General features: G+C 41.1%; 5 protein-coding genes and 2 long non-coding RNA genes across 12 annotated transcripts; 3 read left to right on the top strand and 4 right to left on the bottom strand.

Moving 5' to 3' along the window:
- Window positions 1–219: 219 nt before the first annotated feature.
- On the top strand, window positions 220–2,922 carry LOC116730955 (guanylyl cyclase-activating protein 2-like). Its single transcript, XM_032580528.1, has 4 exons — window positions 220–651; window positions 728–877; window positions 1,588–1,684; window positions 2,471–2,922. Exons 1-4 carry the CDS (start codon window positions 457–459, stop codon window positions 2,590–2,592), a joined length of 564 nt encoding a protein of 187 aa, XP_032436419.1. The 5' UTR covers window positions 220–456; the 3' UTR covers window positions 2,593–2,922.
- Window positions 2,923–3,113: 191 nt separating this feature from the next.
- On the bottom strand, window positions 3,114–4,152 carry LOC116730971 (retinal cone rhodopsin-sensitive cGMP 3',5'-cyclic phosphodiesterase subunit gamma-like). The gene is made up of 4 exons (XM_032580546.1): window positions 4,002–4,152; window positions 3,734–3,848; window positions 3,622–3,659; window positions 3,114–3,544 (listed from the first exon to the last, which is right to left on the bottom strand). Coding segments are annotated over exons 1-4 (231 nt in total). The 5' UTR covers window positions 4,003–4,152; the 3' UTR covers window positions 3,114–3,467.
- Window positions 4,153–4,311: 159 nt separating this feature from the next.
- Window positions 4,312–10,732, top strand: LOC116730999 (uncharacterized). Of its 3 annotated transcripts, XR_004341449.1 has the most exons (4): window positions 4,312–4,323; window positions 6,467–6,469; window positions 10,094–10,292; window positions 10,412–10,732. It is a non-coding gene; the product is annotated as an uncharacterized LOC116730999 (long non-coding RNA). The 3 variants fall into 3 exon arrangements; XR_004341450.1 differs by lacking the exons at window positions 4,312–4,323; window positions 6,467–6,469 and having other exon boundaries at window positions 9,986–10,292; window positions 10,412–10,569; window positions 10,641–10,732; XR_004341448.1 differs by lacking the exons at window positions 4,312–4,323; window positions 6,467–6,469 and having other exon boundaries at window positions 9,989–10,292.
- On the bottom strand, window positions 6,367–9,547 carry LOC116730972 (retinal cone rhodopsin-sensitive cGMP 3',5'-cyclic phosphodiesterase subunit gamma-like). Its single transcript, XM_032580547.1, has 5 exons — window positions 9,507–9,547; window positions 7,710–8,174; window positions 7,036–7,242; window positions 6,919–6,956; window positions 6,367–6,841 (listed from the first exon to the last, which is right to left on the bottom strand). The coding sequence occupies exons 3-5, from the start codon at window positions 7,149–7,151 to the stop codon at window positions 6,765–6,767; spliced, it is 231 nt and encodes a 76-aa protein (XP_032436438.1). The 5' UTR covers window positions 7,152–7,242; window positions 7,710–8,174; window positions 9,507–9,547; the 3' UTR covers window positions 6,367–6,764.
- LOC116730913 (ras association domain-containing protein 7-like) lies at window positions 9,386–18,209 on the bottom strand. 4 transcript variants are annotated; one of them, XM_032580482.1, is made up of 6 exons: window positions 18,122–18,209; window positions 16,780–16,904; window positions 15,677–16,282; window positions 14,963–15,240; window positions 9,701–9,877; window positions 9,386–9,545 (listed from the first exon to the last, which is right to left on the bottom strand). In XM_032580482.1, the coding sequence occupies exons 2-5, from the start codon at window positions 16,880–16,882 to the stop codon at window positions 9,722–9,724; spliced, it is 1,143 nt and encodes a 380-aa protein (XP_032436373.1). In that variant the 5' UTR covers window positions 16,883–16,904; window positions 18,122–18,209; the 3' UTR covers window positions 9,386–9,545; window positions 9,701–9,721. The 4 variants fall into 4 exon arrangements, with proteins under 4 accessions (XP_032436373.1, XP_032436370.1, XP_032436371.1 ...); XM_032580479.1 differs by having other exon boundaries at window positions 16,780–16,905; window positions 18,112–18,201; XM_032580480.1 differs by having other exon boundaries at window positions 9,705–9,877; window positions 16,780–16,905; window positions 18,112–18,201.
- Window positions 18,210–21,027: 2,818 nt separating this feature from the next.
- LOC116731078 (uncharacterized) lies at window positions 21,028–24,507 on the top strand. The gene is made up of 2 exons (XR_004341536.1): window positions 21,028–21,197; window positions 24,407–24,507. It is a non-coding gene; the product is annotated as an uncharacterized LOC116731078 (long non-coding RNA).
- Window positions 24,373–27,473, bottom strand: LOC116730951 (gamma-crystallin N-like). Its single transcript, XM_032580524.1, has 6 exons — window positions 27,389–27,473; window positions 27,141–27,189; window positions 26,562–26,683; window positions 25,991–26,126; window positions 25,771–25,910; window positions 24,373–24,585 (listed from the first exon to the last, which is right to left on the bottom strand). The coding sequence occupies exons 1-6, from the start codon at window positions 27,430–27,432 to the stop codon at window positions 24,453–24,455; spliced, it is 624 nt and encodes a 207-aa protein (XP_032436415.1). The 5' UTR covers window positions 27,433–27,473; the 3' UTR covers window positions 24,373–24,452.
- Between the last annotated feature and the right edge of the window lie 12 nt (window positions 27,474–27,485).

Genomic DNA, 27,485 nt, shown 5'->3' with positions numbered 1-27,485 from the left:
TTTTATCTCCAGACAAGTCAAAGAAAGCCGCTGGTTGCTGAAACCTCCCTTGGTTTTATTTGACCTCCTCTGAGTGTGAAAGTGATGAAAAGTCTGAGAAGTGTGGCTGAAATGTTGGTGAGATATTTGTAAAGTAAACATCTGCATTGGGTCAAAAAAAAATGGATAAACAATTAGTTTCAAACCTCATGATGAAAAATCACTTTTTACTAAATGTGTGTATTTGCGAGTCAAATGAGGTAACAGTAGATTTATTTCAAGAGGTTGGATTTTATGCAAGAGTTTAACAAGCTAATGAGCTTAATGCCTGGGAAGCATGCCTCCCAGGAGAAACGGGCCAGTGGTGCCGATCTCTTTACATGAGTCAGTCAGAGCCTTCGCAACGGACAGACGGCCAGAACCTCCTGATTATTGTCAAATCTTCAGGAATCGTTTTGACCCAAGCAGCTTGCAGCCATGAGACAAGAACAAAGCAGCAGCGATGAGGAGGATGTGGCTCAGATTCAGGGGATGTGCCTCATTTTCCTGAGGGAATGTCCCAGCGGCGCCCTGCATCTACACGAGTTCAAGAAGATCTTCGGCGTCCAGAGCAGCTCGCCGGAGGACTCCCTCTTCCTCGAGACGATCTTCCGCTCCTTCGACACAAACCAGGTGAAGGATTGTTAACTCTGCCTGCCAGAAATCAGGTCCATGGTGTGGTTTGTGTAACTGCCTGGTTAATCCACAGGACAACACGCTGGACTTCATAGAGTACGTCGCCGCCCTTAACTTGATCTTAAGAGGAAATCTGGAAGATCGTCTCAAATGGTCCTTCAAGATGTACGACCGGGATGGGAACGGAAAGCTGGACCGGAACGAGGTGAAGCTCCTCATAAGGGTGAGGAAAACCTGCTTTATCCAAAAGTTATTGACAGAAACGTCTGATGGGAGCAGAGATACAACGATGACGAGTCAAACTGTGAAGTATTAACAAGTTTTTCTACAGCAGGAATCTCCTAAAGGTGGACTTTAGTGCTCCGGTAATCTGGGATTAGGGCAAGAGGCTAAGGTCATGTCATGTGGCTCCATTGACGGAAAAAGTGTTGAGCAGTTGTGATCCTAAGTACCTTTAACCTTGAGATCAGGTGGTTCAACAGCTCAGGTGTCCTGGGCATGGCGGAGGGGTCAGGAAGTGCAGACCACCTAATCTGGGTTATGAAGGGAAACTCTGCTACTCAATAGGCTGGTTTCTGATGTAATGAAGCTTTTTCCAGTTAGCTTCATATTGTTGAACTGGTCCATTTGATAAACGTTAGCGGTTGGGTAAAGCAGAGTTCGGACCCTCTGGACGAAGCGAACTGGATGGTTTTTAGATGTTCTTCTTCTCTTTTAGCTTTTCCTTCAGCAGCAGCGAATCCTCTCTTTCCATCCAGTCCTAATTTATTTGAATCAAATTTTACTCATTACTTTTATTTGTACATTTATTACACTACTTTCTACTATTCTACATTCATTTGATGCTCAGATCCCTCAGTTTTGCTTTTAATGAAAATTGTTCATTTGTGAAAGTTGAGTTAAAATTCCTGGATTCTGACATTTTTCTGACAGATTCTTCATAAAATCAAACTTCAGAAGAGCGAGGTCGGACTGACTCCGTCCCAGATCTGTGATCGGATCTTTGATCTCGTTGACAACAACAATGATGGTAGGAGAACAAATTCAGGCGCAGCTCCAAAAATTAGAACATGGTGAAAAAATGACAGATTTTTTACCATTTCTTTTAGAAAAGGAAACTCATAGATTGTATAGATTCATAGACATAGATGGAAATATTCAGGCCTTCATTGCTTGTAATGTTAATGATTCTGGCTTAGAAAGAATTCAGAGTCTCTGAAAATTTAAATATTACATCAGATCAATAAAATTATATTTAATCAGAAATTTCAGACTCTGAATGTTTATTTCTGTACATCCTCTCTGTTTGGTCTGGGCTCTTTTTGCTTGATTTAATCTCCAGCCTCAGTCCTGCTCTTTGTGAGATTCCTGAATGGATTTTGCTTGACAAACTTCTCAAGGCTCCAGTTATCTGTTGCTGATGCACTTTTTCCTTCCACTCAGCTTTCTATCAATGTGCTGTAACCTTTTCCACAATATTCTACTTTTCTGACACATAAAATATTAGGTTTTCATTCTCTGTGGTCCAGAATCATCTAAATAACAAGAAATAAAGACTATAAATATTTCACTCCATGTGTAATGAATCTATAAATGAGACAAATTATCTTGATAACTCTTGTTTGATGATGTCCTATTTTTTATGTACCAACATTATTAAACTGATGCTGCAGATTGTGTTTGATCACCCAGACAGATTCAAGGAAGACATTATTATTAGATTTTTTTCTTTATGAGTTAAAACCAGCTTGTTGTGACTCGTTCTTTTGTAAAAATGAAGACAAACTTTAAGTCTTTTCGGTCTCTGTCCTCTCAGGTGAGATAACCCTGACTGAGTTCATGGAGGGGGCCAAAAAGGACCAGTGGCTCATGGACCTCCTCAATCTGGACGTCAACACCCCCGGCTGGGTGACCCAAAACTGCAGGAAGCTCCCATGATGCCTTGCAGTGAGAGCAGCGTCTTCATGAACCCTGCGGTTCTGAACCCCTTTCAGTTTGGAGCTGGACCTCTTAATGTGGCAGAAGTTCTGCTGGGCCGGTCAGATAGACGGCGAGTGATTTCTGTCATCAGATACAGACAAATTAACTGCTAAATATCCACATTTATCAGGTTTCATTCTCAGTAGATTTGCTCTGTTTGGATATTTGCTGTTATTTTTAGATCTTCATAGGGATTCACTGAAGTCATGAATATTTTGAAGAGTCATTTTAACACTTTTTAAATTCCTCTGTGGTTAAAACTGAAACCTTTTCAACATGTTGCATCCTAGAAGCTGTGAATGTGCAGGAACTATTCAATCCTGATGTGAAGGAGGATGGTGCAGTAAAAAACCCAAAACCCCGACAAGTAAAGTATTCATGAACAGAAACCTTCTTCATTTTAATTCTGACATCTGATAGACGCTGCTCTTCACTCGTTTCTCTTTCTTTACTCATCAAGACCAGATGAACAAACTTAGTTGACTGAAAAAACTGATTTATTGTACAAATTTGCATGTTTACACAGACATTTGCAAAGCTTTGGATCCATTATTATTATAACACGATAATCATGGGTGAAGATTTGATTTCAAAGTAGAATAAAGTAATTTCAACACAATCTGGTAAAATTTTATGTCATCAATTAAAATCAAATCGTACGATCACATGATTGAGTGAGATGAGTTTCTGAACTTGCAGTTTGGCTGAAAAATAAATAAAAATGAATAAAAAACAAACAATTGCTCAACTGCTGCGGTCGGTCAGTGAAACGACTCCTGCAGCCTAGAGTCCGTTCTTCTCCTCCTGGATGCTTTTCCAGCTCTGACTGGGATCTAGGCGGTTCCAAACTGAGCCAGATCACTCAGCTCTACGTCACCAAACTCCTCCCAGGGGCAGATCACTGCAGCATCTGCAGGGAAACAGAGCAGCATGAGGGAACAGCTCAACACCACCAGGATCCAGGCTGAATTTGGCCCTCAGACTCACCGTCCAGCCCCTCCATCCCCGGCAGAGCGCTGTCAAAGCTGGTGGAGAAATAAAAACTGGATTAGAAAGAGAAGAAAACCCTGAAAGATGAGTGCTGGGAAACTCTCCTCACCTTTTCTGTCCAGGTTTGGGAGCTTTGCTCTTAAACTGTCTGCTGTCCTTCTGCTTGAGCTCAGCTGGACTGGGCTTACCGGCCTCAGGTACTGATGATGCATTCATGTTCTCCACTGTGCATCAGAAAAACGAAACATTTCATAAGTAAACAGGAATCTGTGGCACATTAGAAGAAGTTGGTTAAATTCTGCTGTATAATGTGAAAGAACAGAGAATGTAAGTAAATATGATACTGACTATAAACATTGAAAAGTGAATGGACTTACTTGTTTTCCAGATGTTAGAGATGTTTTTCTCTCCAGACCAGATAAGAAGCAGCTGCAAGACAAAGAAGGATTCTTCTTTCTTCTTGCGGTCTCTGTCTCGGTTCTCCTCGTCCTTCTGTCTGCTTTTATACCCTGCAGGGATCAGCTTCCCCTCAGCGCTCAGGCCGATTAAGACTTATGACTAAGCCTCATTAATTCAAGATACCCACAGCGGCTTGTTGGGACTCTTTGTTTATGAAATGTAGAGACTCAAAGAGAAATAAAATTAGGATTTTTGTCTTTCATGGGAAACATGGAGGCCAGTTGGGAACACTGCTGCCCAGTCTGAGGTCTTTCTGCATGGAGTTCTCCCTGTGATCACTGGGTTTCTCTCCAGGTACTCTGACTTCCTCTCTGTTAGCTTAACTGGTCTCTAAACTGAGTGTTTTCATGGTTTTCTGTTCTGTGAAAGTCATTCTGATTTAGATTCTAAAGGGCCTTTAAGCACTAATTAGAAATATTTATTTTCCGGTGTTTTACCTCGTAATTGTTCTCCATTTTAATTGATTAAAATAAAGCGCTGCTGACAGAGACGTGGCTGAACGGCTCGTCTGCTCCGGGACAACAGGATGAGTCACACAGATAAACGTTGCATAACAAGGATCATGTCCAAATCTGCAGGTGGGTGAATCAGCCTCAACCTTTCAACAGCATCTGCAGATACACACTTGTGTGTGGGTGTGTGTGGGTGTGTGTGTGTGTGTGTGTGGGTGTGTGTGGGTGTGTGTGTGGGTGTGTGTGTGGGTGTGGGTGGGTGTGTGTGTGGGGGGGGGGGGGGTGTAACATCTTCATAGATTGTTTCAAATGAGCGAGTGTTACCGAATCCTCTTTCCGACACCTGAACTAAATCACCTGTTCAGCTTTACTGGTGCTTAGAAACAGCATCACACACACAGAGTGATGCAATATTTCTAATATGATTAAATGTGTGCACGAATAAAATAAACAGTACTAAATCTTTAAAGTATTTTTGACTTTAAATTAGAAAACAATTTTAAAAATGTCAGCATCTCAAAAACAACTGCTGCTAAAATAAAACAGCAACTAAAATTCTTTAGAAATATTTGCAAAAAATGGCAACATTACCAAGAATCTCCTGATTAACTCGCCACAATTTATAGCATCGATGCTGATGTAAGAAGATGAGCTTAATGAGACACAGACATGGTTCTTGAGTACAAAGTGGTGAATTATATTGAAAATTAGTCAGGGATCATATTTACATTTTATACAGTTGTGCATAATGCACAAGTCTGCTACAGTCAGATGGTTTCAAACCCAAACGTGGGGATGTCATGTAGACACCAACAGCTGGGCTGTAATAGGAGAAATGAACTGCAGTAGCCACCTGTCAACCCACAGAGGGCAGTACTGCAGTACTGAGATGGTTTTAGGCCAAATATTAAACACATTTACATAAAAACGTCACAATTTGTACAGAAACATAGAAATAGCAACTTAAAGAACCATTTATAGAGTTTATCTGCAAAGCAAGTTGTTTGGGGGTTTATTTATTCTTTAAGGTCTGACTAGTGATGCAATAATCATTACTAGTCAGATGATGATTAGTGATGACTAGTGATGCAATAATCAGTAGAAGGTAGAGAGAACGCCTAAGGAAGCTAACATGCTACGTTCAGTCAGAACAACAGTGAACATAGTCATTCTGTTTGCAGAGATTAAAGAGAAATCTGTTTATTTTCAGGTAAAGACAAGATCATTCCTTTGTTCCCACATGGCCAGTTAAAATCATACCAGCAGACATGATGCTTTTTGTCAGTAATCTGATGAACTCCTGTCATCTGAGACGCTTTTCATCAGGACTGTTTGAGATAAATCTGAGTCTGGTTGAATCTCAGTTAATCCACCACCGTTTCTCTGAGATTAGCCTTAAAATTTGCTCTGATCAAACTTTACCTTCAGGCTCCTGCAGCTCATCTTTACTGAACCGGTGCAACATTTCCATTTATCAAATAAAATCAGAAAACTGGGAGCTTGATCCAAACCCTTACATACTTTGTTCCTTCTTCCTTTTTGTAACTCCTGACTGAAAATATAACTTCCATGTTAAAGAATGAGAAAATGTTTGATTTTCATAAAAATATTTTTTAATTTCTCTTAACTTTCCTGAAATGAATTGGGAGGAGGAATTTTTTACCTTTACTGAAAAAAAGACCCCAAATTTCTGACTTTATCTCTCCTTTTAAAAAACATTATGTTAGGAAGAAACACAAACAGAGTCAGTGATATTCAAACTCAGTGACTGGATGATTATTGAGATCAGTGAATTCCCTGAATGTAATAATAATCCTAAAAGAAACAAAACTCAAGGACTAAAATAATTTTATTTAAAATTACAAACTTGGAGAAATATTAGTGGTTTTGTGTGAAACACAGCAGAATGAATGAGAAAATTAAATGCAGAGTTAGTTTCTCTATTTTATTACATGGTACAATATATTCAACAGATTTTAATAATCCGCTGAAAACAGACAGATTATAATATAATATTATATTATATATGATATTTTTATTGGAAGCAGCTGCATCAACTATCAGGAACTTGTAAGGCTCTGAAGAGTAAACAGATGATCATAAACATTTCTGTTCATATGTAAGTCCATGAATGCATCTTCATGTTTTATTATTATGCTTGTAGATCTGTGATGTTTCTGCTCCTCATCCTCAGAATGAAGGGGGAACAGCAGGAAGTCTTCCTCAGGGCTAAACGGTTCCAAACTGGGCCAGTTCGCTCAGCTCCACGTCTCCGTATTCCTCCCAGGGACAAACCACTGCAGCGTCTGCAACAAACCAACAAAACCAGTTAAATGTTTCACAGAAACCATCACACCCACTGGGAAACCTCCAGTAAACTCACCATCCAGACCTTGCATGGCTGGGTCGTGGCTGTTGACTCTGTTTTCAGGGAGACAGAAACGTTTCTCACTCTGCTGCTGTTCATTAACTTCCTGTCTGAGGTGAAAGGTCATCTCACCCTTTCTGTCCTCGTTTGGGAGCTTTGCTCTTGAACTGCCGGCTCTCCTTCTGCTCCAGCTCTGGTGGAGTCGACTTGGTGCCTCCAGCTGCTGCTGCTGCTGCTGTGGAGTTCATCCTACTGACTGCATCACAGAGAGACCGGATTCAAACCATCAACCACCCTGGAGACGACCTTACTGTCCTGTTTCACATGCCATGAATGCATCTGTTGATGTAATTGTAGGAGATGAGTTTAAATATATTTAATAGCTTCATTTGGACAAAACTACATTATTAATTGCATGTTTTTATATTATTTTAGATAAATTACAGTAGAAAAGACCAAAAGGTTTGATTGGAAGGAGAGCAAACGCTGAGATAAATACTGATTACTCTAAAGTGCATTTAAAACATTGTAATTTATGAGCTGTGAATATAATTTGTACATATAGATAAACAGTCTTCCAACTGAAGAAACTGCAGCTTTAAATAAGTTTTTCTATATTTTTATTCATTTTTTTACCATCCTTATGTTAGTTTGACAATATTTTGTTGCAGAATATTTAGTTTCTCCCTCCCTCTTTACATTCAGCGTTGACTCTAAATAGTTCATATGTTCACTCTTTCAGTTGAAATAAAAAAATGGTGACACATGACAAACTTTTAAATTTGATATAATAAAAATCCTCCTACCTGTTTCTGTTGGTTAGCCACTGAAATGAAAAGCAGCTGTGAGACAAAGAAGGAGTCTTCTTTCTTCTCACAGTCTCTCTTTTCTCCTGGTTTTTCGCCTCAGCAGCGTCTTTATGCGCCTCCATGGACCGACCGCCTCTCCCAGAGCCGATTTAGGCTGCCGGCTTATGACTAAGCCTCCATAACGCACAACAACTGGAGAACAAGCTGGATTTTACTAATATTAGCTTGTATCACAGCTGTTGAGGTTTCATAACTGGCATAAATAAAGGGAAAAAAGCTGTTTACTACAGGAATCTAGGAAATAGACATCTGTTTGGATTGAATTTTTCAGCTTCAAGCATTCTAGGGGAAACAATGGATGAATATGACAAAGAAGCACTTGATGTTTACTGTTAAGTACGGTGGAGGACCTGTGATGCTGTGGGCCCTGTTCCCCGTCAGATGAGAAGATCTCACCAGTTCCTGTTGGAGGATAAGTGGACAATCTGATTTGGAGAAACTAAATTGTGAAAGTCTTGCTCACTGGTCTGTTCTCTCTCCAAACTAATCGGATCCAATTTGGCACAATTGGATTCAGAAAGGAGGCGTTTAGATCAACGGGCTGCAGATTACAGACGCTGAGAGACTGGGTCAAAGATCGGACCTCAGAACAAACCTTATGGGCTAAAAGAGATCTGGAGACCTGTTCCAGGTCCAGACATCAGGTTTGGTTAAAGAATCAGGACATAAAGTCATGTCTCAGGTTTTAGATCCGTCCCACACAGACGCTGATGTCTGCAGGTCAAAAGGTCACCTGAGGACAACAGCTTTCCTCTGTGCTGCATGTTTGGAGGCTGCTGCACTAACACCTGATGTAACGTTACAATCCGGACACCAAGCAGGGAAATCCTCCTTCACTGAGAGGCGTAACAGACAGAGAGTTATAGATTCTTGTATAATTTAATAGAAATCCACAAGAGACCAGAGGAACATGAGGAACATCAGCTCAGATGGACGGCATCATTTCCTACCTGCATCTAGGATGTGATTTTAGTCCTGAGTCGGTTTATCTGCTAACTCTCAGCCCAGCCTTGGTCACAACATAGTCTGTTAGCACAGATTTAGTCAACAACAAAACTTCTCAACTTCTTCTTCAAGTCTCTTCTTCCACTTTCTGCAGCTAAAATTATTCTAATCTCCAATGCAAATTAGTTTTAGTAAAAAAAAATGCAAAAATGTTTGATAAAAAGATGACATGAGAACAGTTACAAAAAGTTAAAGATAATGTTTAAGAGGATGATATTATGATTTTATCTAAACTGAAAACCAAATACTGTTTTTATTGATCCTAAAATGATTCCAGACCCTGAACAGAACTGCTGAGACGAGAAAGCAGCTGTAATTTAGGACTGAGATGAAACAAAAACCTTTAGATATCTGAACCGTCATCACTGCATGTTAGCAACTGGGATGAGTATAAAGTTGCAAAAAGTTGTATATTTTTTTCTTTTGTTTAATATATACTATATTTTTTTTTACCATATTAAACCATTTCTATATAAAAACATATAGTTAGCATGAATCAGTAAGCTTCATAAAAGTCTCTCAATAAAAGGAGATTGTTTTATCAGGAGAGATGTTTGCATCACTAAGCTTTGGCGGCCTCTGGTGGTGCAAAGATGAATTGCTGAGAATTTATTTCAGAGATGGAATAAAAAACTTTATTTTTACATATAAAAAGTGACATTCCAGGCTAAACAACTGTACAAAGAGATGTGTGTTGTTCCAACAAACACAACATTCACACACTCACACACACATTTAACGGGACTTCAACGTTTCTCCTTCTGGTTCCTGCAGCAGAAAAACAGAACATATCACAGTCAGTTATTTATGTAATTCATTAATTTTGAAAACTATTTAAATATAGATACACTGGATATGTTTTAAGTGTGTGACAAAAAGAGTTTAATACTCAGTAAAACCAATCAGGTCTGTGTGTAGCTAACCTACTGATGCTCCGGCTGCTGCTACTTCCTGACGCGAGTCTTGCTCAGCTGAACTTCGCTGACCGGCAGCGGGCCCCCCTGGTCGGCGTACGGGTTCCCACCGGCCTGCTGGATGAACTGCTGCAGGTCACACTGCCTCAGCTCCTTGTTCAGCCCATCGATCTGCTCCAGTCTGTCCTGGAGATCATCAGAGGGATGATACGTTATCAGGAGAAACAAACTGCAGTCAAACCAGCACCATGAAACACCTTAACACAGCCATGCACCAGGGGTGGGGATGTGGGGTGGCAGTGGTGAATGTTATGTCATTCTGATTCTCACTGCTGTGGATATTTTAAATCTGCAGTTGGAGGAAGTTCAAAGTTTGCTGCTGCTGGAGATGCAGAACATCAGCATGTTTGTCTGTGTCAGAGTTCCGGTGTGAGAGCGTGTGCATGAGAGTGTGAGTGCGAGTGTTGCATCTTCTTTCAGCAAGGATCTTCGTGAGGAGTCTGTGGAGCCAGCGCAGGTGAAGCTGATCTGCCTCATCAGCGTGCTGGAATATAGGAGCGGCAGAACCCTTCAGTCTTCGCTAGATGGTTAACGCATACCGGTAGTCACTCTGGCCTCACCTGTGATCTTGTTTCTAGAACTTTGTTGTGCAACTCGTAGCGACTAGCTCTCTGTGTCCTGTTCGTTTGTTTAAAGAATTTTTTGTCTTCTCTTTTCAAGAACTTGCCGAGAATACCTGCCTGCTCCGCCGTTTCCACCGACCCCATCTCGCTCCAACCACCCGCGATTCCGCCTCGCACCCGCCCTAGGCACCGTAGCACTCCCTCGCACCGGACCCTGGCACCTCACCCCCACACTCTGAAAGATCCACGCCTAATGTAAGAAAGTTCCTGATTCCTCCTCCACACTCTCTCACTCCGAGCCCATTATAATTCAGCTCTCGTTTCAGGCCACCTGGTCGGGCGACCCTCGCCCTCCTGCCGAAGTCCGGAGAACTGAATATAATTTGTCCTGTTGTAAATAAATCACTTACCTTTTCCATCCAGCGTGTGGTTTCTGCATGTGGGTCCGCAAGCTAAATCAAACCATGACAGAACCATCTAGCCAGTCAGACCCAGCAGAACCACCACATAACACCAGTCTGGATCACGCACTCATCGCTCGCCACGATTCCATGCTCAACGCACTAGTTGATCAACAACGAAGTACTAACCAGCGATTGGAGCAATTATCTGATATTCTCACAGCCCTGCACCAAAGAATTGTTCCAGCAGACCCGCCACCAGTCGCTGCTCCGCCCGCCTCCTTTCAGACTGGCGTCTCCGCTGCTCCGGAACGAGCGCCCCCCACTTCGGCTCGTCTCAGAGAGGTTTCACCGCCCATGCCAGAACCATATACAGGTGAGATCGACAGATGCAGGGGATTTTTGCTACAGTGCTCCTTAGTATTTTCTTCCTCACCTCGGAGTTTTCAGACTGACGGTGCTAAGATTTCTTTTGTGGTGGGGAACCTCAGAGGAAGAGCACTAAAGTGGGCAGAGGCTAGGTCGGCCCAGCACAATCTTTTTCACCGAACCTATGATTCGTTTGTACTAGAGTTTACACAGACTTTTGGTTATTCCGAGTCACCGGCTGACATTTCTCGCAGTTTATTGAGTTTAAAGCAGGGTAATCAATCTGTAGCTGACTTTGCTATTGATTTTAGAACCCTGGCCGCGGCTTCCACATGGAACGCTGGGGCATTAACAGGGGCGTTCCTTCAGGCCCTAAACGAAGATCTGAAGGATGAACTGGCCCTCAGGGATGAACCCGGTTCCTTGGAAGAACTCGTTGCCTTGGCAATTCGGATCGACAATAGAATCCGAGACAGGGCCCGGGCCAAGAAGGAGCCGAGTTTCGCTCCAAGAAGGACCGACTTCAATCCTATCCCAGCCAATCAGACCGGAGAAGAACCTATGCAGATAGGGAGGACCAGACTCCCGCCTGAGGAGCGCCAACGTCGCTTAAGGTCTGGAGCCTGCCTATACTGTGGCCAGGTCGGGCATTATGTTGCTAACTGCCCGAGTCTGTTAAAAGCCAGAGCCCGCCACTAGCTACGGGAACGGTGGTGGGTGGCTCAAAAACTATATCCCGTTTCACGCTACCTTGTTCATTACTCACTGCCAACCGGTCCTTTCAGACTTTTGTTTTTGTGGACTCAGGTTGTGAGCAGAACCTTGTCGATAATAACCTGGTTGATCAACTACAATTACCCACTGTTCTCCTTCCAGTTCCGGTCGTGGCCCTGGATGGGAAGGCTCTACCTGCCATCACACATCGAACAACTCCTATTGAACTGTTAGTTTCAGGAAATCACCGGGAGACCATTACCTTTTTTGTGTTCCCTACCCCTCAGTCTCCAGTGGTTTTGGGTTATCCCTGGTTGCTCCGTCACAATCCACACCTCAATTGGAGGACTGGTCGGGTAGAGTCTTGGAGCAATTACTGTTTATCTACATGTCTTCAATCTGCTCAACCTCCAGCCGTCTCAAGGTCTACAGAGGAACCCGCTCCAGCCGACTTGGCCAGAGTACCGTCGGATTACCACGACCTTCACCAGGTATTCAGTAAGTCTAAAGCTCTCTCTCTTCCACCTCACCATCCGTACGATTGTGCTATAGATCTACTTCCAGGAGCCCCATTACCCACCAGCCGATTGTACAATATATCTAAACCGGAACGAGAGCATGGAGAAATACATCAGCGAGTCCCTGGCTGCTGGATTAATCCGGTCATCCACCTCACCTGTAGGAGCGGGGTTCTTCTTTGTAGGTAAGAAAGATGGGACACTTCGACCATGCATTGACTATCGGGCCCTAAACCAGATTACCGTGAAGAACAAATATCCCCTACCATTACTCGCTTCAGCATTTGAACTCGTTCAGGGAGCCACCGTATTTACTAAGCTGGACCTCCGCAACGCATATCATCTGGTCAGAATGCGAGAGGGGGACGAGTGGAAGACAGCTTTCAGGACACCACTCGGTCACTTTGAATATTTGGTGATGCCATTTGGTCTTACGAATGCTCCTGCAGTATTTCAGTCTCTAGTCAATGATGTTCTCCGGGATTATTTAAATCAGTTTGTTTTCGTTTATTTAGACGACATCCTTATTTTTTCAAGATGGTCCGCAAGCTAAATCAAACCATGACAGTCTGGGTGTTTCCACCCAATAAACCAGTAAAATCAGTTCAACTGGGGACCAAAACTGAAACATCTGCTCCGTTTCCAGCTGCTGTGGTTCTTTCTCTCTGCTCTGAGTCAAACCAACCTGTTCCCCTCCTGGCCTGTGGGGGCGCTGCACCAAGAACTACTGAAGGAAACGACACAAAAACATCTGAAGACACTGAACGCAACTTCCTTCTTCACCAAATAAAAATGGAGTGGCGTCAAATTTTAGTGGTTGGAGGATTTTTCTTTAGTTTTTGGCTAAAGGCTACGACTAACGCTAGAGTCTCGGGTTTGTTTTGGTTGTATTTACCCAGAATGCCCTGCACTGTAGTGCACTTCCTGTTTTTGGAGCAATCTCTGGTCTGCTTGGCGTTCATACATCCATTCAAACCGCCCCAGAGTTCACTTTTTTGAACTCTGGTAAATATGATTACATTTTCACATTTCCCCAGTCGGACAGAACATTCTAGAAAACGGGCTTGAGTTGAATTAAAGCGGCTTAAACAGGGACAATGTTGATGCACCATCTGTTTCACATTCATCTAAAATATGTCTCAGTCATATTTCTGATGATTTTTAGTTCAAAACAACAAGAAAGGTTTGAATAATTATGTTTGATCAATAAAATATTTTAATATCTAAACAAAAGAAAAAAAGATTAAAAGGTGGATTTCATAACTTCACATTTGAAAATCTAGAGCTAATATTATAGAAAGTGTATAGAAAAGAGTTTTTGTTCTGAGTTGCAGCTGAAGTGGAAATATTTGTAATTTTTCTTTGGTTTGGTGTTTGTGTCGTCAGTCCTGAGTGTTGCTGTCATGAACGGTCTGTTTTTTCTGAGAATAAATCACCTTCCTGTCTTTTTGTGATCCGGCTCCTTTGTCTGTTCCGGTTCTTCCTGTTCTCAGGTTTCTCTTCTTGCCTGATCTCAGTCTGTCTCTGTCTCACCTCCGTTCCCTTTGTCTGTTTCTTTTATTCCTGTTAAGTCATCATTTGTCAACTAAATGCATTTAAATGTCTCACATTTTAAAGATTTTTCTGACTCATTATTGTCTCATTTTGATCTTAAAGGACCAGTGGACACATCGGAGGGGACAGACATCCGTCTCTGACCTGGAAACTGCTCCCGTCCAACCAGATCATCAGCTGCTCTGAAGAATCTGCATCATTACAAATAAAACTGCAGGTGTGGCTGAGAGTCTGTCAGCACTTTGTAATCTAGAATGTAGATTATGTTTGTTTAGTTTTTACAATTTTTATTTAAGACATTTTGGTTTGTGTTTCAGATCACTTTAAGAAATTATTATTTAACTTTCAGCTCAGGTTTAGTTTGATTTGATGTTGGTTTTTAATACAATTCGACAGAACGACAATTCTTCATTTGTTGTGGGTCATTTCTGATTGATTTTCAAATTTAAAAAAATAATGGCAGCGACGGATGTAAACAGTTACATGAGATGAATTCATAGTTCATCCATGATGGCAACGCTCAACATCGATCAGCCAATCAGAGGAGACAAACCCCTTATACTTGGGAGCGGCTAAGTATGTGGCGTTTTGGGAAATCATATACTGTGATTTTACAGAAGAGCTTCGTTGAAATGACACGTTTTATATGAAATGTGTGATGCTGTGAGAGCTCTGGTGGAGCAGGCTGCACATTGTCTGAAACATGACAAAAACAAACCATCATCCTGTTACTACTTCCTGTCGTCTTCTTCATCATGTCTGCCTGTAGTAACATGCTGGTCATGTGACTCCTGTGATTTTGATACGACCAAAAAACAAACTAATTCTAGCGCAAAAGCTTTTATCAAACTTTTTTCAGAATTGGCAAATTTCCATTAAGCACATTTATTTTTATCATTTCATTTTGCTCAGTTCTATCAGTGGAAACGCAGCTGCTGCTGTCTCATAGACTTTCCCTCCTGCCACCCATCCCTGCTGAGACTCGTCTCCATCCGTTAGCTTAGCATGACGCAGCGTCTCCAGCAGCTGAATCCGGAGCAGTTTGGGTTTCCTGATCCTCCCTCGCCCAGAATGGTAGGTGATGTGGTATACCTTTACCGTTTCTTCTGCCGTCTGCAGCTGCCACTGCGTCTCTGCCAGCGCCACGTCCAGATCTTCGCCCAGCTGCAGCCGCTTGTGGAGCTCCTGGGTCAGCGACCTGAGGGCCTCGTCCGTCAGCCGGGCCCCCTCCTCCTCGGCGCTCGGGGCGCTAGTCTGGGCTCGGTCCTGTAGGTCCTGCTCCAGGTGGTCGGAGCGGCTCTGGAGCACCTTGATCTCATAACTCTGGTCGTCTATAGACGAGTGAATCTGCTCCAGGCGTCTCTGCATGTCTGTAGAAAACAGAATGATGGTTTTAGAGAAGACTTGGTACAAAAACACATTAAAGATTTGCTGCTGTGTCAAACATCCAGACCTCTTAGAACCAAACATGGAGAAGAAGCTTTCAGCTTCTATGCACTACAAATCTGGAATAAACTTCCAGAAAACTGCAAAACAGCCGAAACACTGAGATTCTTTAAACCCAGCTGATTAGAGTTGATTTTGAACCATAATAACTGGAACATTAACCAACATATTTGATAAATATCAATAATTTAGATGATGGAACTCGTCAAAGTCTAACATTTGTTCTGGTTTGTCCACTTTATGTTGTTTTTAGGATTTTTTGTGTTTTCATGATTTAAAGCATTTTGACCTGAGTCATTGCAGAAATGTGCTCTACAAAAAGACTTGATTGATTGATTGATTGATTGATTGATCGTCTACCTTGCTCTCGCTCCAGCTCCACCTTCAGCTCCTCCGCCCAGTCTTCTCCGTACATCAGCTCCACCTCGTACTGCTTCCGCCGGTACTCCAGCTCCTGCAGGTCGTCTGTCAGGTCCGGAATCTGATCAGGAACTACAGAATTTGTGACCTTCTGCTCGAATAACTCGCTGTCTTTCTCCAGAGCTTCGATCTGAGCCTCCAGGTCCTGCAGCATCGTCTGCTGCTGCAAAATCTGCCTCAGCATCTCCTCCTTCTCAGGATCAGACGGATGATTTTCTTCTGCTGATTCCTCCAGACTGGGAGACCAGTTCCTGCTGGGTCTGTTCCTCCTGGGAAATGTTGAGGGGCCCAGATTGAAGGAGAGGGCTTTCTGAGGGCCCTTATGCTGAGGTTCTGGTTCTGAGGGCACCAGCAGGGGGCGATGGCTCTCCTTGCTGGGTCTGTGTGGCCCTTCGCTGAGGCTGGGGCCCGTTTTCCGCAGGACGAACTGGACCTCTGCAGCCAGCTGACCCATCTGAGCCAGCAGCTGCATGGGGCAGTCGTCAGCAACCAGAGGGCGCTCCAAGCCCCGAAGCTTCCTGATCAGAACATATCGACCCGTCTGGCCTGCGTGCAGAAGGAAAACATCAATCTTCTGCAGAAAAGTTAAAAATTTTTATGATTACAGAGCAACAAGCAAGCTGAAGAGATTTTTAAAAAGTCATTAAACACAATTTTTGTACTAAAAGTAACAGAAATCACCCATTCTCAGTGGCATTTATCCAAGGAGTTCCCCAGGGCTCTGTCTTTGGTCCTCCTCCTTTTATTATCTGTTTCCTACCTCTAGTTTTCATTTTATTGGAATTAAAACAAAATGTTTAATCGCTGTGCTTCATATATGTACATAAACTCTCCTACTTTCCTTCTTTCGCTAGTTTCTAAAATCAGTTCCCTTCAGCTTGCAGTGCTTTCAGAAAATGTTTCCAGTAACTGTAACTGTCCTGAAAAATGGAGCTGAGCATGCTCAGTAAGAGAAATCCAAACCTTACACTGCATGTTGCAGTGTGAATGTTCACCATGACTCAGTGTTTACTGGATCATAGGGATGAAGAGGAACTACATACCGATGGCCTGAGCGAGAGAGATGACGACTTCCTGACAGGAAGTGTTGAGAGAAAGGCCGCAGACGACCCTGACGACCCCGTCCACCCAGACCTTCAGCTCCATCCTGACCCGACCCGACCGCGACCTGCAGAACATGGCATCCAGGCCAATAAATATACACATTAAAGCAACAGAAAACACTAAAATGTTAAATAAATGATCAGTTCATTTGAAAATGTCTGTTACTACATGTAACAAACACAGATTCACTGTAATAATTTTACTATAAAACAATAAACCTAAATCTGAAACTCGACAGATCATTGTCAGTAATGTGCCTGATGTCAGAAAACCAGCATCAGCTCAGTGTTTTTACACATCATCTCCAGGATTTAGACACATTTCAAAGCTTATCACACCTCACAGCATCTGATCTGAGTTTGGAGCTACGACTATAACTGATAACAGATTCATATATTTATATCATTAAAGGAGCTCCATAATCACCTTTGACCCATTTTATTTAATCCTGCTGCCAATAAAACTTTCCTGCCTGCTCTCTGCAGGTAGTTTCTCAGACATAAAGTGTTTCCCCTGTTGAACAGCAGTCACATGTCTGCAGGTTTCTGCTGAAGGCAGGAATGCTGCAGAACGCGCCGACATTCCTGCAGGTTCAGGCTCCGCCTCACATACTTCCAGTCTCTGTTTACTCTGCTTCACGTCGGTATCACCTTCATTCAGAGCTGCAATCAACACCCACTGATGGAAACCTGCTCTATTTATTTACAAGTGGTTCTATTTTCTGTTCTTTTAAGGATTTAAAGCTGGTTTTGGTGCTTTTGAAAATATTTTCTGCCCCTCAACAAGCAGCTCAGTGATTTTAAATGGTCAAAAACTGAAACTTTACAATTATAAAAGTTATTTTGTTGTTTTTTAATGTTTCATGATTTTATGTTGTTGAGCTTCTCAAATAAAAACATTAACTTTACTTCCTTACATTTGAAATGCAGTGTTTTAGTAGAGTTTCTATATTTTTGCATATTAGAAAAATATGTCAAATTTAATGCAGAATAACAGTTTTATTTTTTTATATATTTTTATCCAGATTTTCTATGTGAAATAAATGAATTAGCAACAATTCATTTAAATGAATAGAAATAATAACAATTATACGGTCCAGAAAACAAACTCAGCGCTCATCAAGCACAAGACACATATTAACTCATAAATGTTTTATCTGATTCTTTTCTTAGTATTGTAATAAATACAAACTCACCTGTTTTATGTAAAAAGTTTAAAGTTACAGACAAAAAGCTCAATAATTATTTCTTCCTATCAGAGGAAATCGGAGCCGACACTCACCTTCCCGTTCAATCTTCTCTGTGCTTCAGGTTCTGAGTGGAGGATTGCTGGACGGATGAATGAATGCGACCAAAACATTCAAACACAAACTTCATCCAGGAAAGAGGAGGAGGAGGAGAAAGAGAAGGAGGAGTGAAGCTGAGGAATGCAGCTCATCTGGCTGTTCTGCATCAAGTGATGTCAGCCTGAAGGAACTGGAGCTTTTTACTGAGAGCCACTTCCATCTCCGGTGTTAAAGGATTAGTTTGACCAATCATGACTTCTGACCTTATTGTAATTTTTTTTATTCATTTATTTTATGTTTTCATTAGATAAATCATCTGAGGACAGAAATAAATGTTATATTTCTCGTTATTATTTGTTCTCCCATCAGTTCCCAGCTGTCTGACTAACAGGTCTAATATTACATCCAGAATTACCTGCTCTGAGTTTTTCCAGGTTTTGCTGATCTTAGAAAATGTAAATCTGCTGTCAGTGATGTCACCGTGACGCGTCATTTGGCTCCGCCCCCTGAGAGAAGCAGGAGTGTCTCAGACCTGCAGCATTCCAGGCAGCAGGACGAGTTTGTGTCTCTGTTAGTGTTTGAATCTGAGGGTAAACAGCTCAGCACAGATTCCTCAGAGTCTGAAGTTTTATAGAAGAGGATCACAAAAAAAAAACTATCAAGCAAATCTAGTCTTAAAAGTCAAGTATACGCAGTAAATTTGGGACAATCTTTCTGTGTGGATGAAGTTCAGGTTTACAAATCCTGCAACAAGGAAAAACAGATATGTGATTCTTTATATACTGATAACATAATTGACATAGACTTAAGAATGTTTGGATTTTGACATATTGACACAGAATTAGAAGTAGATTAAAGTCAGAATTGTTTTTGTTTTTTTCATTTACACTAACTTTGTTCTGTAGACGTTTATATAAACACAGTGCTATGAACAGAGTTAATAGGACTGTAGATGTGATGCATGTTTAAACAGTGAGATACGGTGATCATCTTTAAATTATATGTCAAGAATCACATGGTTTTACAGGAGATTATGACCTAAACCAGTCAGTTTTCATCTTCTCATGTGAAGAATCAAAAACTATATTTATGAAGCACATTTCATCCAGCCAGGTGAAACACAAAGTACTTTAGAGAAGTTAAAAAGAGAAAGACAGACAGAAAACCAGCAGAAACACATTAAAAATGACCAAATCTGAGTATAACAGGAAGATAAACAACTGGTATAAAGTGTTCTGAATCGTCAGTATCACATAAAAAGTACTAAATAAATTCAGTTCAGGGTGAATTTTCTTCCCCTTCCAGTCACGTCATCCATCTCTAGTCACTTCTTGTCTCTTTGAAGAAACTCTCCTGTATCAAATTTTCTAGCTCACCTCTTCCCCCGCCTGCCTTTGCATCGTCTGGACGCTGCGGTCAGTTACTTCTTATACATGATCCAGAGCTTATTTTAAATGGACTAAACATAAACTGTCTTATCTCATCTGACCAAATCACAGGGTTCTTGCTTTGGTCAGATGCTCTCAATTATTTAAAACATAAAGTTAAAATACTAAGAAGGAGCATTATTAGGGTTAGATATCTGAAAATGACTCTATTCTAGTTTACAGATGCGGAGAAGAGAATATTGAAAAAAACTTGAGAAGAAACTGGTTTACACCATTCGTTTGGGTCAAGAAAACGAGTTGCTAACTGGTGCAAAACTGTTTTAAGCCTTGATGATAATCAGCTAATAAAGAAATCCTACTGCTTAAAAGAAAAGAACAGTTGTTGTTGCTTCATAAACTAATTAATATAATTTACTCCTTTTCCATTATGATTCATGTTAACTGTTGTCTTCTTTATTGTTTTTGCAGATCTGACGGAATAGGCACATTTTTACCCACTTTATTAAAGTTGTCTTTTTTCTTCTGTTGCACATAGATTCAATAAAGCCTCATGTTCTCTGTTTGAAATGTTCTAGAGTAAAACTCTTCACTCTATATGTAGCGTGAAGAGTTTTAATAAATTAATTATACATTTAAATAATTATTTCATAATTTACTTTTTGTCATTTGGCATTCTTCACTCTCCATAGGAGTCAGAACTGGAGTTTGGAAAATGCACATTTTTCTAAGAATAAGCCAGTTTGTCCCTAAGGGAAAATAATAAAAATAAAAGATAAATACATTTTATATATATTCAGTATATATCTGGAAACCAAGCCGAATGGCGCCATATTTGTTATTTATGAGCGTGAGGCGCATGCGTCATGCTTTTTTTTTTTCTCCGAAGAGTTTTTGCGGCGCTAGTGGCTCGTATTTTTTCCACAGTAGGCAGACAGGAAGGAGGGCGAGGAGAGGCGGGAAGACATGCGGCAAAGGTCGTCGGGACCGGGAGTCGAACCCGCGACGTCCGCGGCGAGGACTAAGGCCTCCAAACGTGCTAACCCCCTGCGCCACCACAGCACGCCCCACATGCGTTATGCTTGATAGAAATTTGGTGGGGCATCTACGTCATCAAAAACAGACGCCAGTTGCATCCGGTTTCATGGAGACATCAAACCAGCGGTGTGATATTCATAAACTCTGGAACCCGGATTGAAATGATCTTTTCTAATCGCCTAAGAAGCCGAGTTCTCTTGGACTCCCAGCCTAAATAACTCCAAACTTTTGCGGCTCTGCCTGAAATCGTCTCCGTTATCGAGGCCTGGTCATATGACGTCATGACCTGCTGAGAAGACGCTACTGAGGGCGAGTAGGCCGCGGAAGCGCCATGTTTGAAATAGCTGCGTTGGTTATTTGGTAAGTTATTTTTCGGAAACTTTATTCAGAGTTGTTTGTTTTGTACTTGATGAAGTTATTGAAGCCATTTTTACTGTTTAAACAGAGCAGCAGAGGAGGAGCGACCCAGCGACCAATGGCGTTTCTGCGGCGGTTTGTTTATTTGGCTGCTGGCGTCCCTGAAATATCTGAGGAGGAAGAAAATGGCGTCTGGAACTAGCAGCTGATCGATAATGGATATCTTGGGTGATCGACAATGAAGCTGAGGACCGCTTCAAGCTGCCTGGGGGAACCGCCTGACCCATCAAAGGTAAGTTAAGTCAAGCTTCTGTTCGACCCGCCATGTCTTCTGCGGATTTGATGCTATGCTAACGCTGTTTGATGCTAACGCTGTCGAAGGCCTAAGCGTTTGGCCGAAGCTTTGCTGGTTTAGTTTGATTCTCTGCTGAGAGTCAATGAGCTGAAAAGGATTCTGCTGTTGCAAATAATTTTGTCTTCAGGGTTTTTTTGTGCTGTGCTATTGATGGTTGAAAATCAGTTGTGATGTGAAGGAAAAATGGCTGACAAGGATTTTTCAAATACATTTTAGAGACTGCAGGAAGGAACTCAGCTTAGTAAATTACTATAATAAAACTTCATAGCATAGCTATATATTAGTGATAATTGAATGTGGTTATGTTGACATAGTATAGCTGCATTAAGATAATTATCTTTTGGATGTATATTAAATGTTTTTGGGTGAAAATAGTGTCTTATTTCTTTTTGAAAATGCATACCTTTTTTATTTTTTGTATCTATTTAACATTTAGTTTTAAATCTAATCTACATATTTCAAAGACAGGGTCCATACTTTAATAAGTAAATAGCTGAAACAAATTTCATTTACGTTCATCAATTGAAATTTAAATGTGCAAACCGGTTTTGCGTCAAAACACGCAGCCTCTTGAAATTTAATCTTGATTTAATTTCTTCAGCACAAGCTTTTTTGGAAAGTTTTCCTGTTAAAGGGAACTTTTTCTCACTGTCACCACATTGATCCCCAATAGGAGGCATTGATTAAACTTACTTTTATAAAATGTAAATAAATGGTTCAGTGTTGAGTTTGTTTGGAAGTTAAAAGAAAGTTATTCTTTTTGGAAATTCTTTCTGTTATGACCATAATTGTAACTATGCCGCCTGGTATTTTTCTTTTTTTTATGGCTGAAAAATTCTCAAAAAATGTGCATGGAGTCTGTATTTCTGCTCTTTTTTCCGGAACAACCTCAGCTTTCAGTATCTGATACTGAAACTATATTACATATTACATAAATGCAGAGAAAACTGAAGCCTGGCCTCCAATTTACAAGTTTTTATGCCTGTTTTTATTAAATTATTTCAGGCGTTTTAATATTTTGTGGTAGACTCTAAAGCAGTCTCTCTCCAGCTGGCAGCAGAGTAAGTGTAAATCACTTTTTACCAAAACGGATTTGTATTTCCATCCATACTTCATCTAGCACACTTCAGGTTCAGAGGGATCTAGTTCCCATCTCCAGGGGTCAAAGGGCAAGCGGAAGGGTACACACTGGACAGATCACCAATCCCTCACTTGGCAGATTTTTTTTCTTTCTTTTTTTTTGTTGTTGCCAAAATCACTTTTGGTAAAAATATTACTTAGGGCATACCAAAAGTGAGTTTGGTAACAAAAAAAACAACAAAACAAAATCAGCCAAGTGAGCGATTGGTGATCTGTCCAGTGTGTACCCTTCCTCTTGTCCTTTTTTGTTTCCAGTCTTGTTTCGCTTCTTGTTTTGCATTGTCTAGTCTTGGGTCAATTCAAGTCTTGGTTTTGGTTGTGCTTTGCTTTTGGTCTTCTCTGTCTTTTGGTTTGATCCTTTTTTTGCTTCCGGTTTTATTTTTCCCCTCCGTGGGCTGCCACCTTATTGTGGTGGAGGGGTTTGAGTGTCCCACAGATCCTAGGAGCTGTCAAAGGCTCCATGCCTCTGGGTCGGGTCTGCTGTGTCAAACAGCTCCTAGGGGAGGGATCGGACCAAGAGCAGCCCGAAGACAACTAAGAAATATAGGCAGATGTCCAGGTTTCTCAAGTGTCTTAAAAGCTTGGCGGGCCACAGGGCTTTATGTTCCCCCTCCAGGCTAAACTATTTGGAAAGTCTTCCTGTTGAAGGGAAGTTCTCATGTCCACTGTCACAAGAATCCTCAATATGAGGCATTGCTTCAGGTTACTTTTAACCAATTTGCATCATTTGTGCAGTTTTAGAAAAACAAAGTAGACTACATAAAGATAGGTGGCCTGATGCTTTTTCACAGCAACAAGGACAGATCTTTTATTTACTCCACACATGAAATGAATGGAAGGCTACATAAAGGTAGGTCTGATCTTATTACAGCATCAAGGACAAATCTTGGATTTATTCCATGCTTGAAAAACACGTTAGGCTACATAAAGGTAGGAGGTTTGATCTTATTTACAGTTTTGTCTGGTTTTGCTTCCAGCCTGGTCCTGTTCCTGTTTTTCTTCAAGTCTTGTCTTGATCATCTTTTTGTTAATTTTTCATACTTTCATAAGTGAATAAATGTACAGTATATATTGTAATTCTAAATTATAAAAATCATTTTTTGTGAATATTTGACATTTTCACAGTGAAAAAATGGAAATTTTTCCAAATCGGATTTTGTTTTTCTGTGACTCAAGGTCCAAAATGCAGCCATAGTCTGTCCAAAAGTAAAAACTAAGTCTAAATTCATAAAGTTCAGATTGTCCTGAAAAAAGTTATCCCACATAAGGCAATATTATATATAATATAATGGTTTCTATTGGAGTAAAATCAAAATGATCTCTGAATTGAGACCCTCCTCTTGTAAAGTCTTTGTCTTTTAACTTTATGAGCCAATCGGGAAATGGAAATGCATAGTTTTGAGTAGATTTTATTTTAATTTCCAGGGAGCAGACCTACACTAGGACTGTGTGACTCCACAGCTGCTTGTGTCTCATTAATGTTAGCAGATGTTGGCAGGTATGATGTGGTCTAGAGATTCTGTTTCAAACTGAGTTTATACACCTCTGGAAAAAATAATAGTTTCTCTGATTTTACTCTTTATAAGTATATGTTTGAGTAAAATTAACATTGTTCTTTTATTCCATGAATTACTGACATGTCTCTTAATTTTGTTTGTGAATGTATGTAAATAAGCAGTTAGATTTAGAAAACTGCACCAACGAATATCTTCTCATGGGTCTTTGCCCTGCTGGGGGCTAAGCCCCCCTAAAGGTCAGATCCTAGAATCGCCCCTGCTGATTAATCAGACCAGAAGCGTCTCCATCCAGAAGTGAGCTGAGAAACTCCACATGTGACAAAACGCAGAGACAAAGTACATTTCTCAGCCTGTTATGGCAGCATTTTCCGGATTTCACCCTATGAAGTTTTTTGATAGTAAAGTCATCTACATGCACCTGAATGTTTCTAACGAATATTAAATAAAGACGTAAGTTTATTACTAAAATAGTCTTTATTTTCTGTGTAGAGCTGACAGGCTCCGGTAGTGCTGGTTGTCGGGTCGAGGTTCTGGCTCAGCTGAATCGGACTCTGCGCATGGAGCCCACGGTGCTGTTCTGGCTGCCCCAGTCGTTGAAGTTGTGGTAGTCCCGTTTCTCCAGGATGTAGTGCTGCCCCCTGTAGTTGGGCTCCTGGTACACCACCCAGCTGTGACGGCAGAACGGATCGGACAGGTCGGTCGGGTCCAGAACACCCTGAGGTTCTTTCTTTACGTGATTCTGGTTCTTTCCAGATTTCCTTGTAACCCCATTCAAATGTATGTTTTCACCTTGTTATGTATTCATTAATAACTTTAGTTTTAGGCTAAATATTTAGCTGGATAACTAAATATTGAGCTTCAAACAAAATATTTTGCTTACTAGCTAAAGAATTAGCTTGCTCAGTTTGAAGCTAAATCTTCAGCTAGCTAAATAACGGATGCTTAAGCTAGTTAACATCCCATTAGTTCGCTAAATATTTTCTTCATTAATAATATTAAATTTAAAATGTAATAAAATTTTTAGCTAGCTAAATATTTAGTTAGCCACCCAAATATTTAGCAGGCTAACTAAATATTAAGTTTCAAGCTAAGTATTTAGCTTTCTAACTAGAGCTTTAGTTTGAAGCTAAATCTCTTCATTTATTTCTGACTGTAATTTTTTCTGTTGTGAATATTCTGTAACCTCTGTGTGCCACTGCCAGTTTTGGCCAGGATTCTCTTGCAAAAGAGATTTTTAATCCCAATGGTGTTTTTCTGGTGAAATAAATGTCAAATAAAAAAAATATCTATTCACATTTATCTTATTAAATTTAGCTTGTTCAGTTTAGGCCTAAATATTTAGCTTGATTTGCCATTTATGAACAATATTTCTGCATTCAACTTAGCTTTGGAATAACTACTTTGACAAACATTGACCTACTTCTACTTGAATGCAAGACTTTCAGCCCAAATAAGGAAATAATCAACCCCAACCTCTCTTATAACACAATCATTTTTTATATTTTGTATCTGCAACAATTTAAAATATTCCTTTAGTTTATTTTTGAGCAGATAAAATAAAAAAGGCACAAACATTTTGTAAGTACGGTAAAGGATGTGTGATGCTGTGGGTTGTTAGAATGCAGGACTTTATGAACTTGTTGGAAAAACCACAACATTTTAAATGAAATCTGGTGATCTCTGACAGGAAACTGAAAGGGGGTCATCATCTGGTCTTTCTGGAGGATTGAACCTCCTGAAGAGAGAGAACCCAGATCTCTGGACCCAAAGGCCAAAGATATCACAGCTTATTATTAAACAAAGCCTTTCCTGATGTAAAACCTGAACTGGACCTGTTTGGACGGTGGACTTACGCTCCTCCCAGGACGCGGATGGACGCCACTCTGTTGAGGTTGTAGCGGCTCAGCAGGTTGGGAATGTCATCCTGGATCTCCATCTTCTTCCCAGAGAAACCGGCTCGCTCGAACAGCTGCGCCCTGGGAGGATTGTTGTCCTGAGTACCAGAGACGCAGCGGATCAGTGAGGAAGCCGACACATTTAGGAATCAGGTAAAACGATGTTTCAGAGGCTCACCTGCTTAACGGAGCGGACCGAGGAGACGTGGTCCACCTGGGCGCACCAGCGGTCGTAGCAGTTGTACTCCCCGCGGTCGGACATGTCCCACAGGTACTGACGGCCCCGGTAGTTCTCCTGCTCGAACCCAACCCATCTGTCAGACACGCCACAGAGAAGAAGATGATGGGTTCTGCTCTTCTTCTAGAGACCGATATTTTAAAAAGAGTGGTTCCTAAACTTTCTCACATCCCCTTTGAAAACTCAGACAATGCTACAAAATCTCTAAAGAAACAGAATTTCAGTCTTACTTACGCTAGCTTGAGGAGCCAGTCAGGAAGACGATCCTGGCAAATGACGTTTGCCATGACAACAGCCTTTTTAACAGTAAAGGCTATTGCCAGACAATAGCCTTTATTGTGGGGCAATAAAAGCTTTTTTTATCCTCAAAAAGTTATCTTAATGTATATTTTATAAAAAATAATTGAAATACAGATTACTTTTATTTAAAAAAAATAAATTTATGATTTAAAAATTTATTGGGTTTCCTTTTTTCCTATTTTTTCTTATCTTTCTCCGTTAGCGAACTTACGCTCCGCTGTCCACCTGGACGGAGTTACATCTCTCTGGGAAGTTCTTGTCGCTGATCCTGGGACAGTCGGAGTTCAGGTCCAGTCGTCTGCCAGCGAAGTTTCGCTGCTCGAAAAGGGTCACCTGGCCGCAGAGAACAAGGTCAAACAGTGACACTCATTGGTTTCATTCAGCAGTTCCAAAAAGTTCTGGATCAACGGTTCTGCAAACTTTTGGATCTTTTTCAGATTCTCTTCAACTATCAGCTGGTTTTTCATTGCAAAGTTTGTTGGAAGTATCTGAACCTGTACAGAATATTCCTCTGAAAATGTCCTGAGCTGAACAGAAAGACAAGATCCACAGAAAAACTCTCCAGAACCTCAAAGATTTTAGGAAATTCTGGCTGAAAATGTGAAGAAATTATTTTAAAACCACCAGGAGTCTCTATAATCTGCTTTAACTCCTGGGTCCAAATGGGTCAAACCAAGTAACTAAAGTTCTTCTACTAACAGGCAGGTTTCATCTAGGTGACACAACTTTAAAATAATTAGATAAATGATGTGATTTTTTAAGGTGGCGCTGTTTTCTCGGCTGGACTCACCCTCCCAGTGGACCCGTAAAAGGCACGTTGGAGCACAGACCCCAGTTTGCTGCAGACAAACAAACCCACAAACCATTTTATTCAGAAAAACAGACAAATATTAAACTCTCTTTGTGTTTTGGAGCCTAACTGGACTCTAAAACCGTCTTTAGCTCAGGTTTCATGGTGTTTTCTCCTCATCCTCAGTCTGGGTGATTTGGTGGAACTGTTGGCGGCCCCCGCGGCGGGCCCCGGCCCTCGGGACATACCTGGTTTGTTGGGTTAATCCTGGGACCTTAGTGAAGATGTTCATGTCAGCTCTGCGAGGCAGCCAGAAAGCGCCTTAAATATGGCGCGTTGATGCAG

Source organism: Xiphophorus hellerii, chromosome 13 (assembly GCF_003331165.1).
Source record: "Xiphophorus hellerii strain 12219 chromosome 13, Xiphophorus_hellerii-4.1, whole genome shotgun sequence".
NCBI lineage: Eukaryota > Metazoa > Chordata > Actinopteri > Cyprinodontiformes > Poeciliidae > Xiphophorus > Xiphophorus hellerii.
This window is presented reverse-complemented; position numbering and strand designations above follow the sequence as displayed.

Coding starts and splice junctions, on each gene's coding strand:
- LOC116730955 (XM_032580528.1), top strand. CDS start 457: ATGAGACAAGAACAAAGCAGCAGCGATGAGGAGGATGTGGCTCAGATT. Junction 652..727: donor GCTCCTTCGACACAAACCAG/GTGAAGGATTGT, acceptor GTTAATCCACAG/GACAACACGCTGGACTTCAT. Junction 878..1,587: donor AGGTGAAGCTCCTCATAAGG/GTGAGGAAAACC, acceptor TTTTTCTGACAG/ATTCTTCATAAAATCAAACT.
- LOC116730971 (XM_032580546.1), bottom strand. Junction 3,660..3,733: donor CCCAAACCTGGACAGAAAAG/GTGAGGAGAGTT, acceptor TTTCTCCACCAG/CTTTGACAGCGCTCTGCCGG. Junction 3,545..3,621: donor GGGGATGGAGGGGCTGGACG/GTGAGTCTGAGG, acceptor GTTTCCCTGCAG/ATGCTGCAGTGATCTGCCCC.
- LOC116730972 (XM_032580547.1), bottom strand. CDS start 7,151: ATGAACTCCACAGCAGCAGCAGCAGCAGCTGGAGGCACCAAGTCGACT. Junction 6,957..7,035: donor CCCAAACGAGGACAGAAAGG/GTGAGATGACCT, acceptor CCCTGAAAACAG/AGTCAACAGCCACGACCCAG. Junction 6,842..6,918: donor AGCCATGCAAGGTCTGGATG/GTGAGTTTACTG, acceptor GGTTTGTTGCAG/ACGCTGCAGTGGTTTGTCCC.
- LOC116730913 (XM_032580479.1), bottom strand. CDS start 18,199: ATGTTTTGGTCGCATTCATTCATCCGTCCAGCAATCCTCCACTCAGAA. Junction 16,906..18,111: donor GAACGGGAAGGTGAGTGTCG/GCTCCGATTTCC, acceptor CCATGTTCTGCA/GGTCGCGGTCGGGTCGGGTC. Junction 9,878..14,962: donor CGGCAGAAGAAACGGTAAAG/GTATACCACATC, acceptor GATGATCTCCAG/GACAGACTGGAGCAGATCGA.
- LOC116730951 (XM_032580524.1), bottom strand. CDS start 27,432: ATGAACATCTTCACTAAGGTCCCAGGATTAACCCAACAAACCAG. Junction 27,190..27,388: donor GGATTAACCCAACAAACCAG/GTATGTCCCGAG, acceptor GTTTGTCTGCAG/CAAACTGGGGTCTGTGCTCC. Junction 24,586..25,770: donor ATCCGCGTCCTGGGAGGAGC/GTAAGTCCACCG, acceptor CTGCCGTCACAG/CTGGGTGGTGTACCAGGAGC.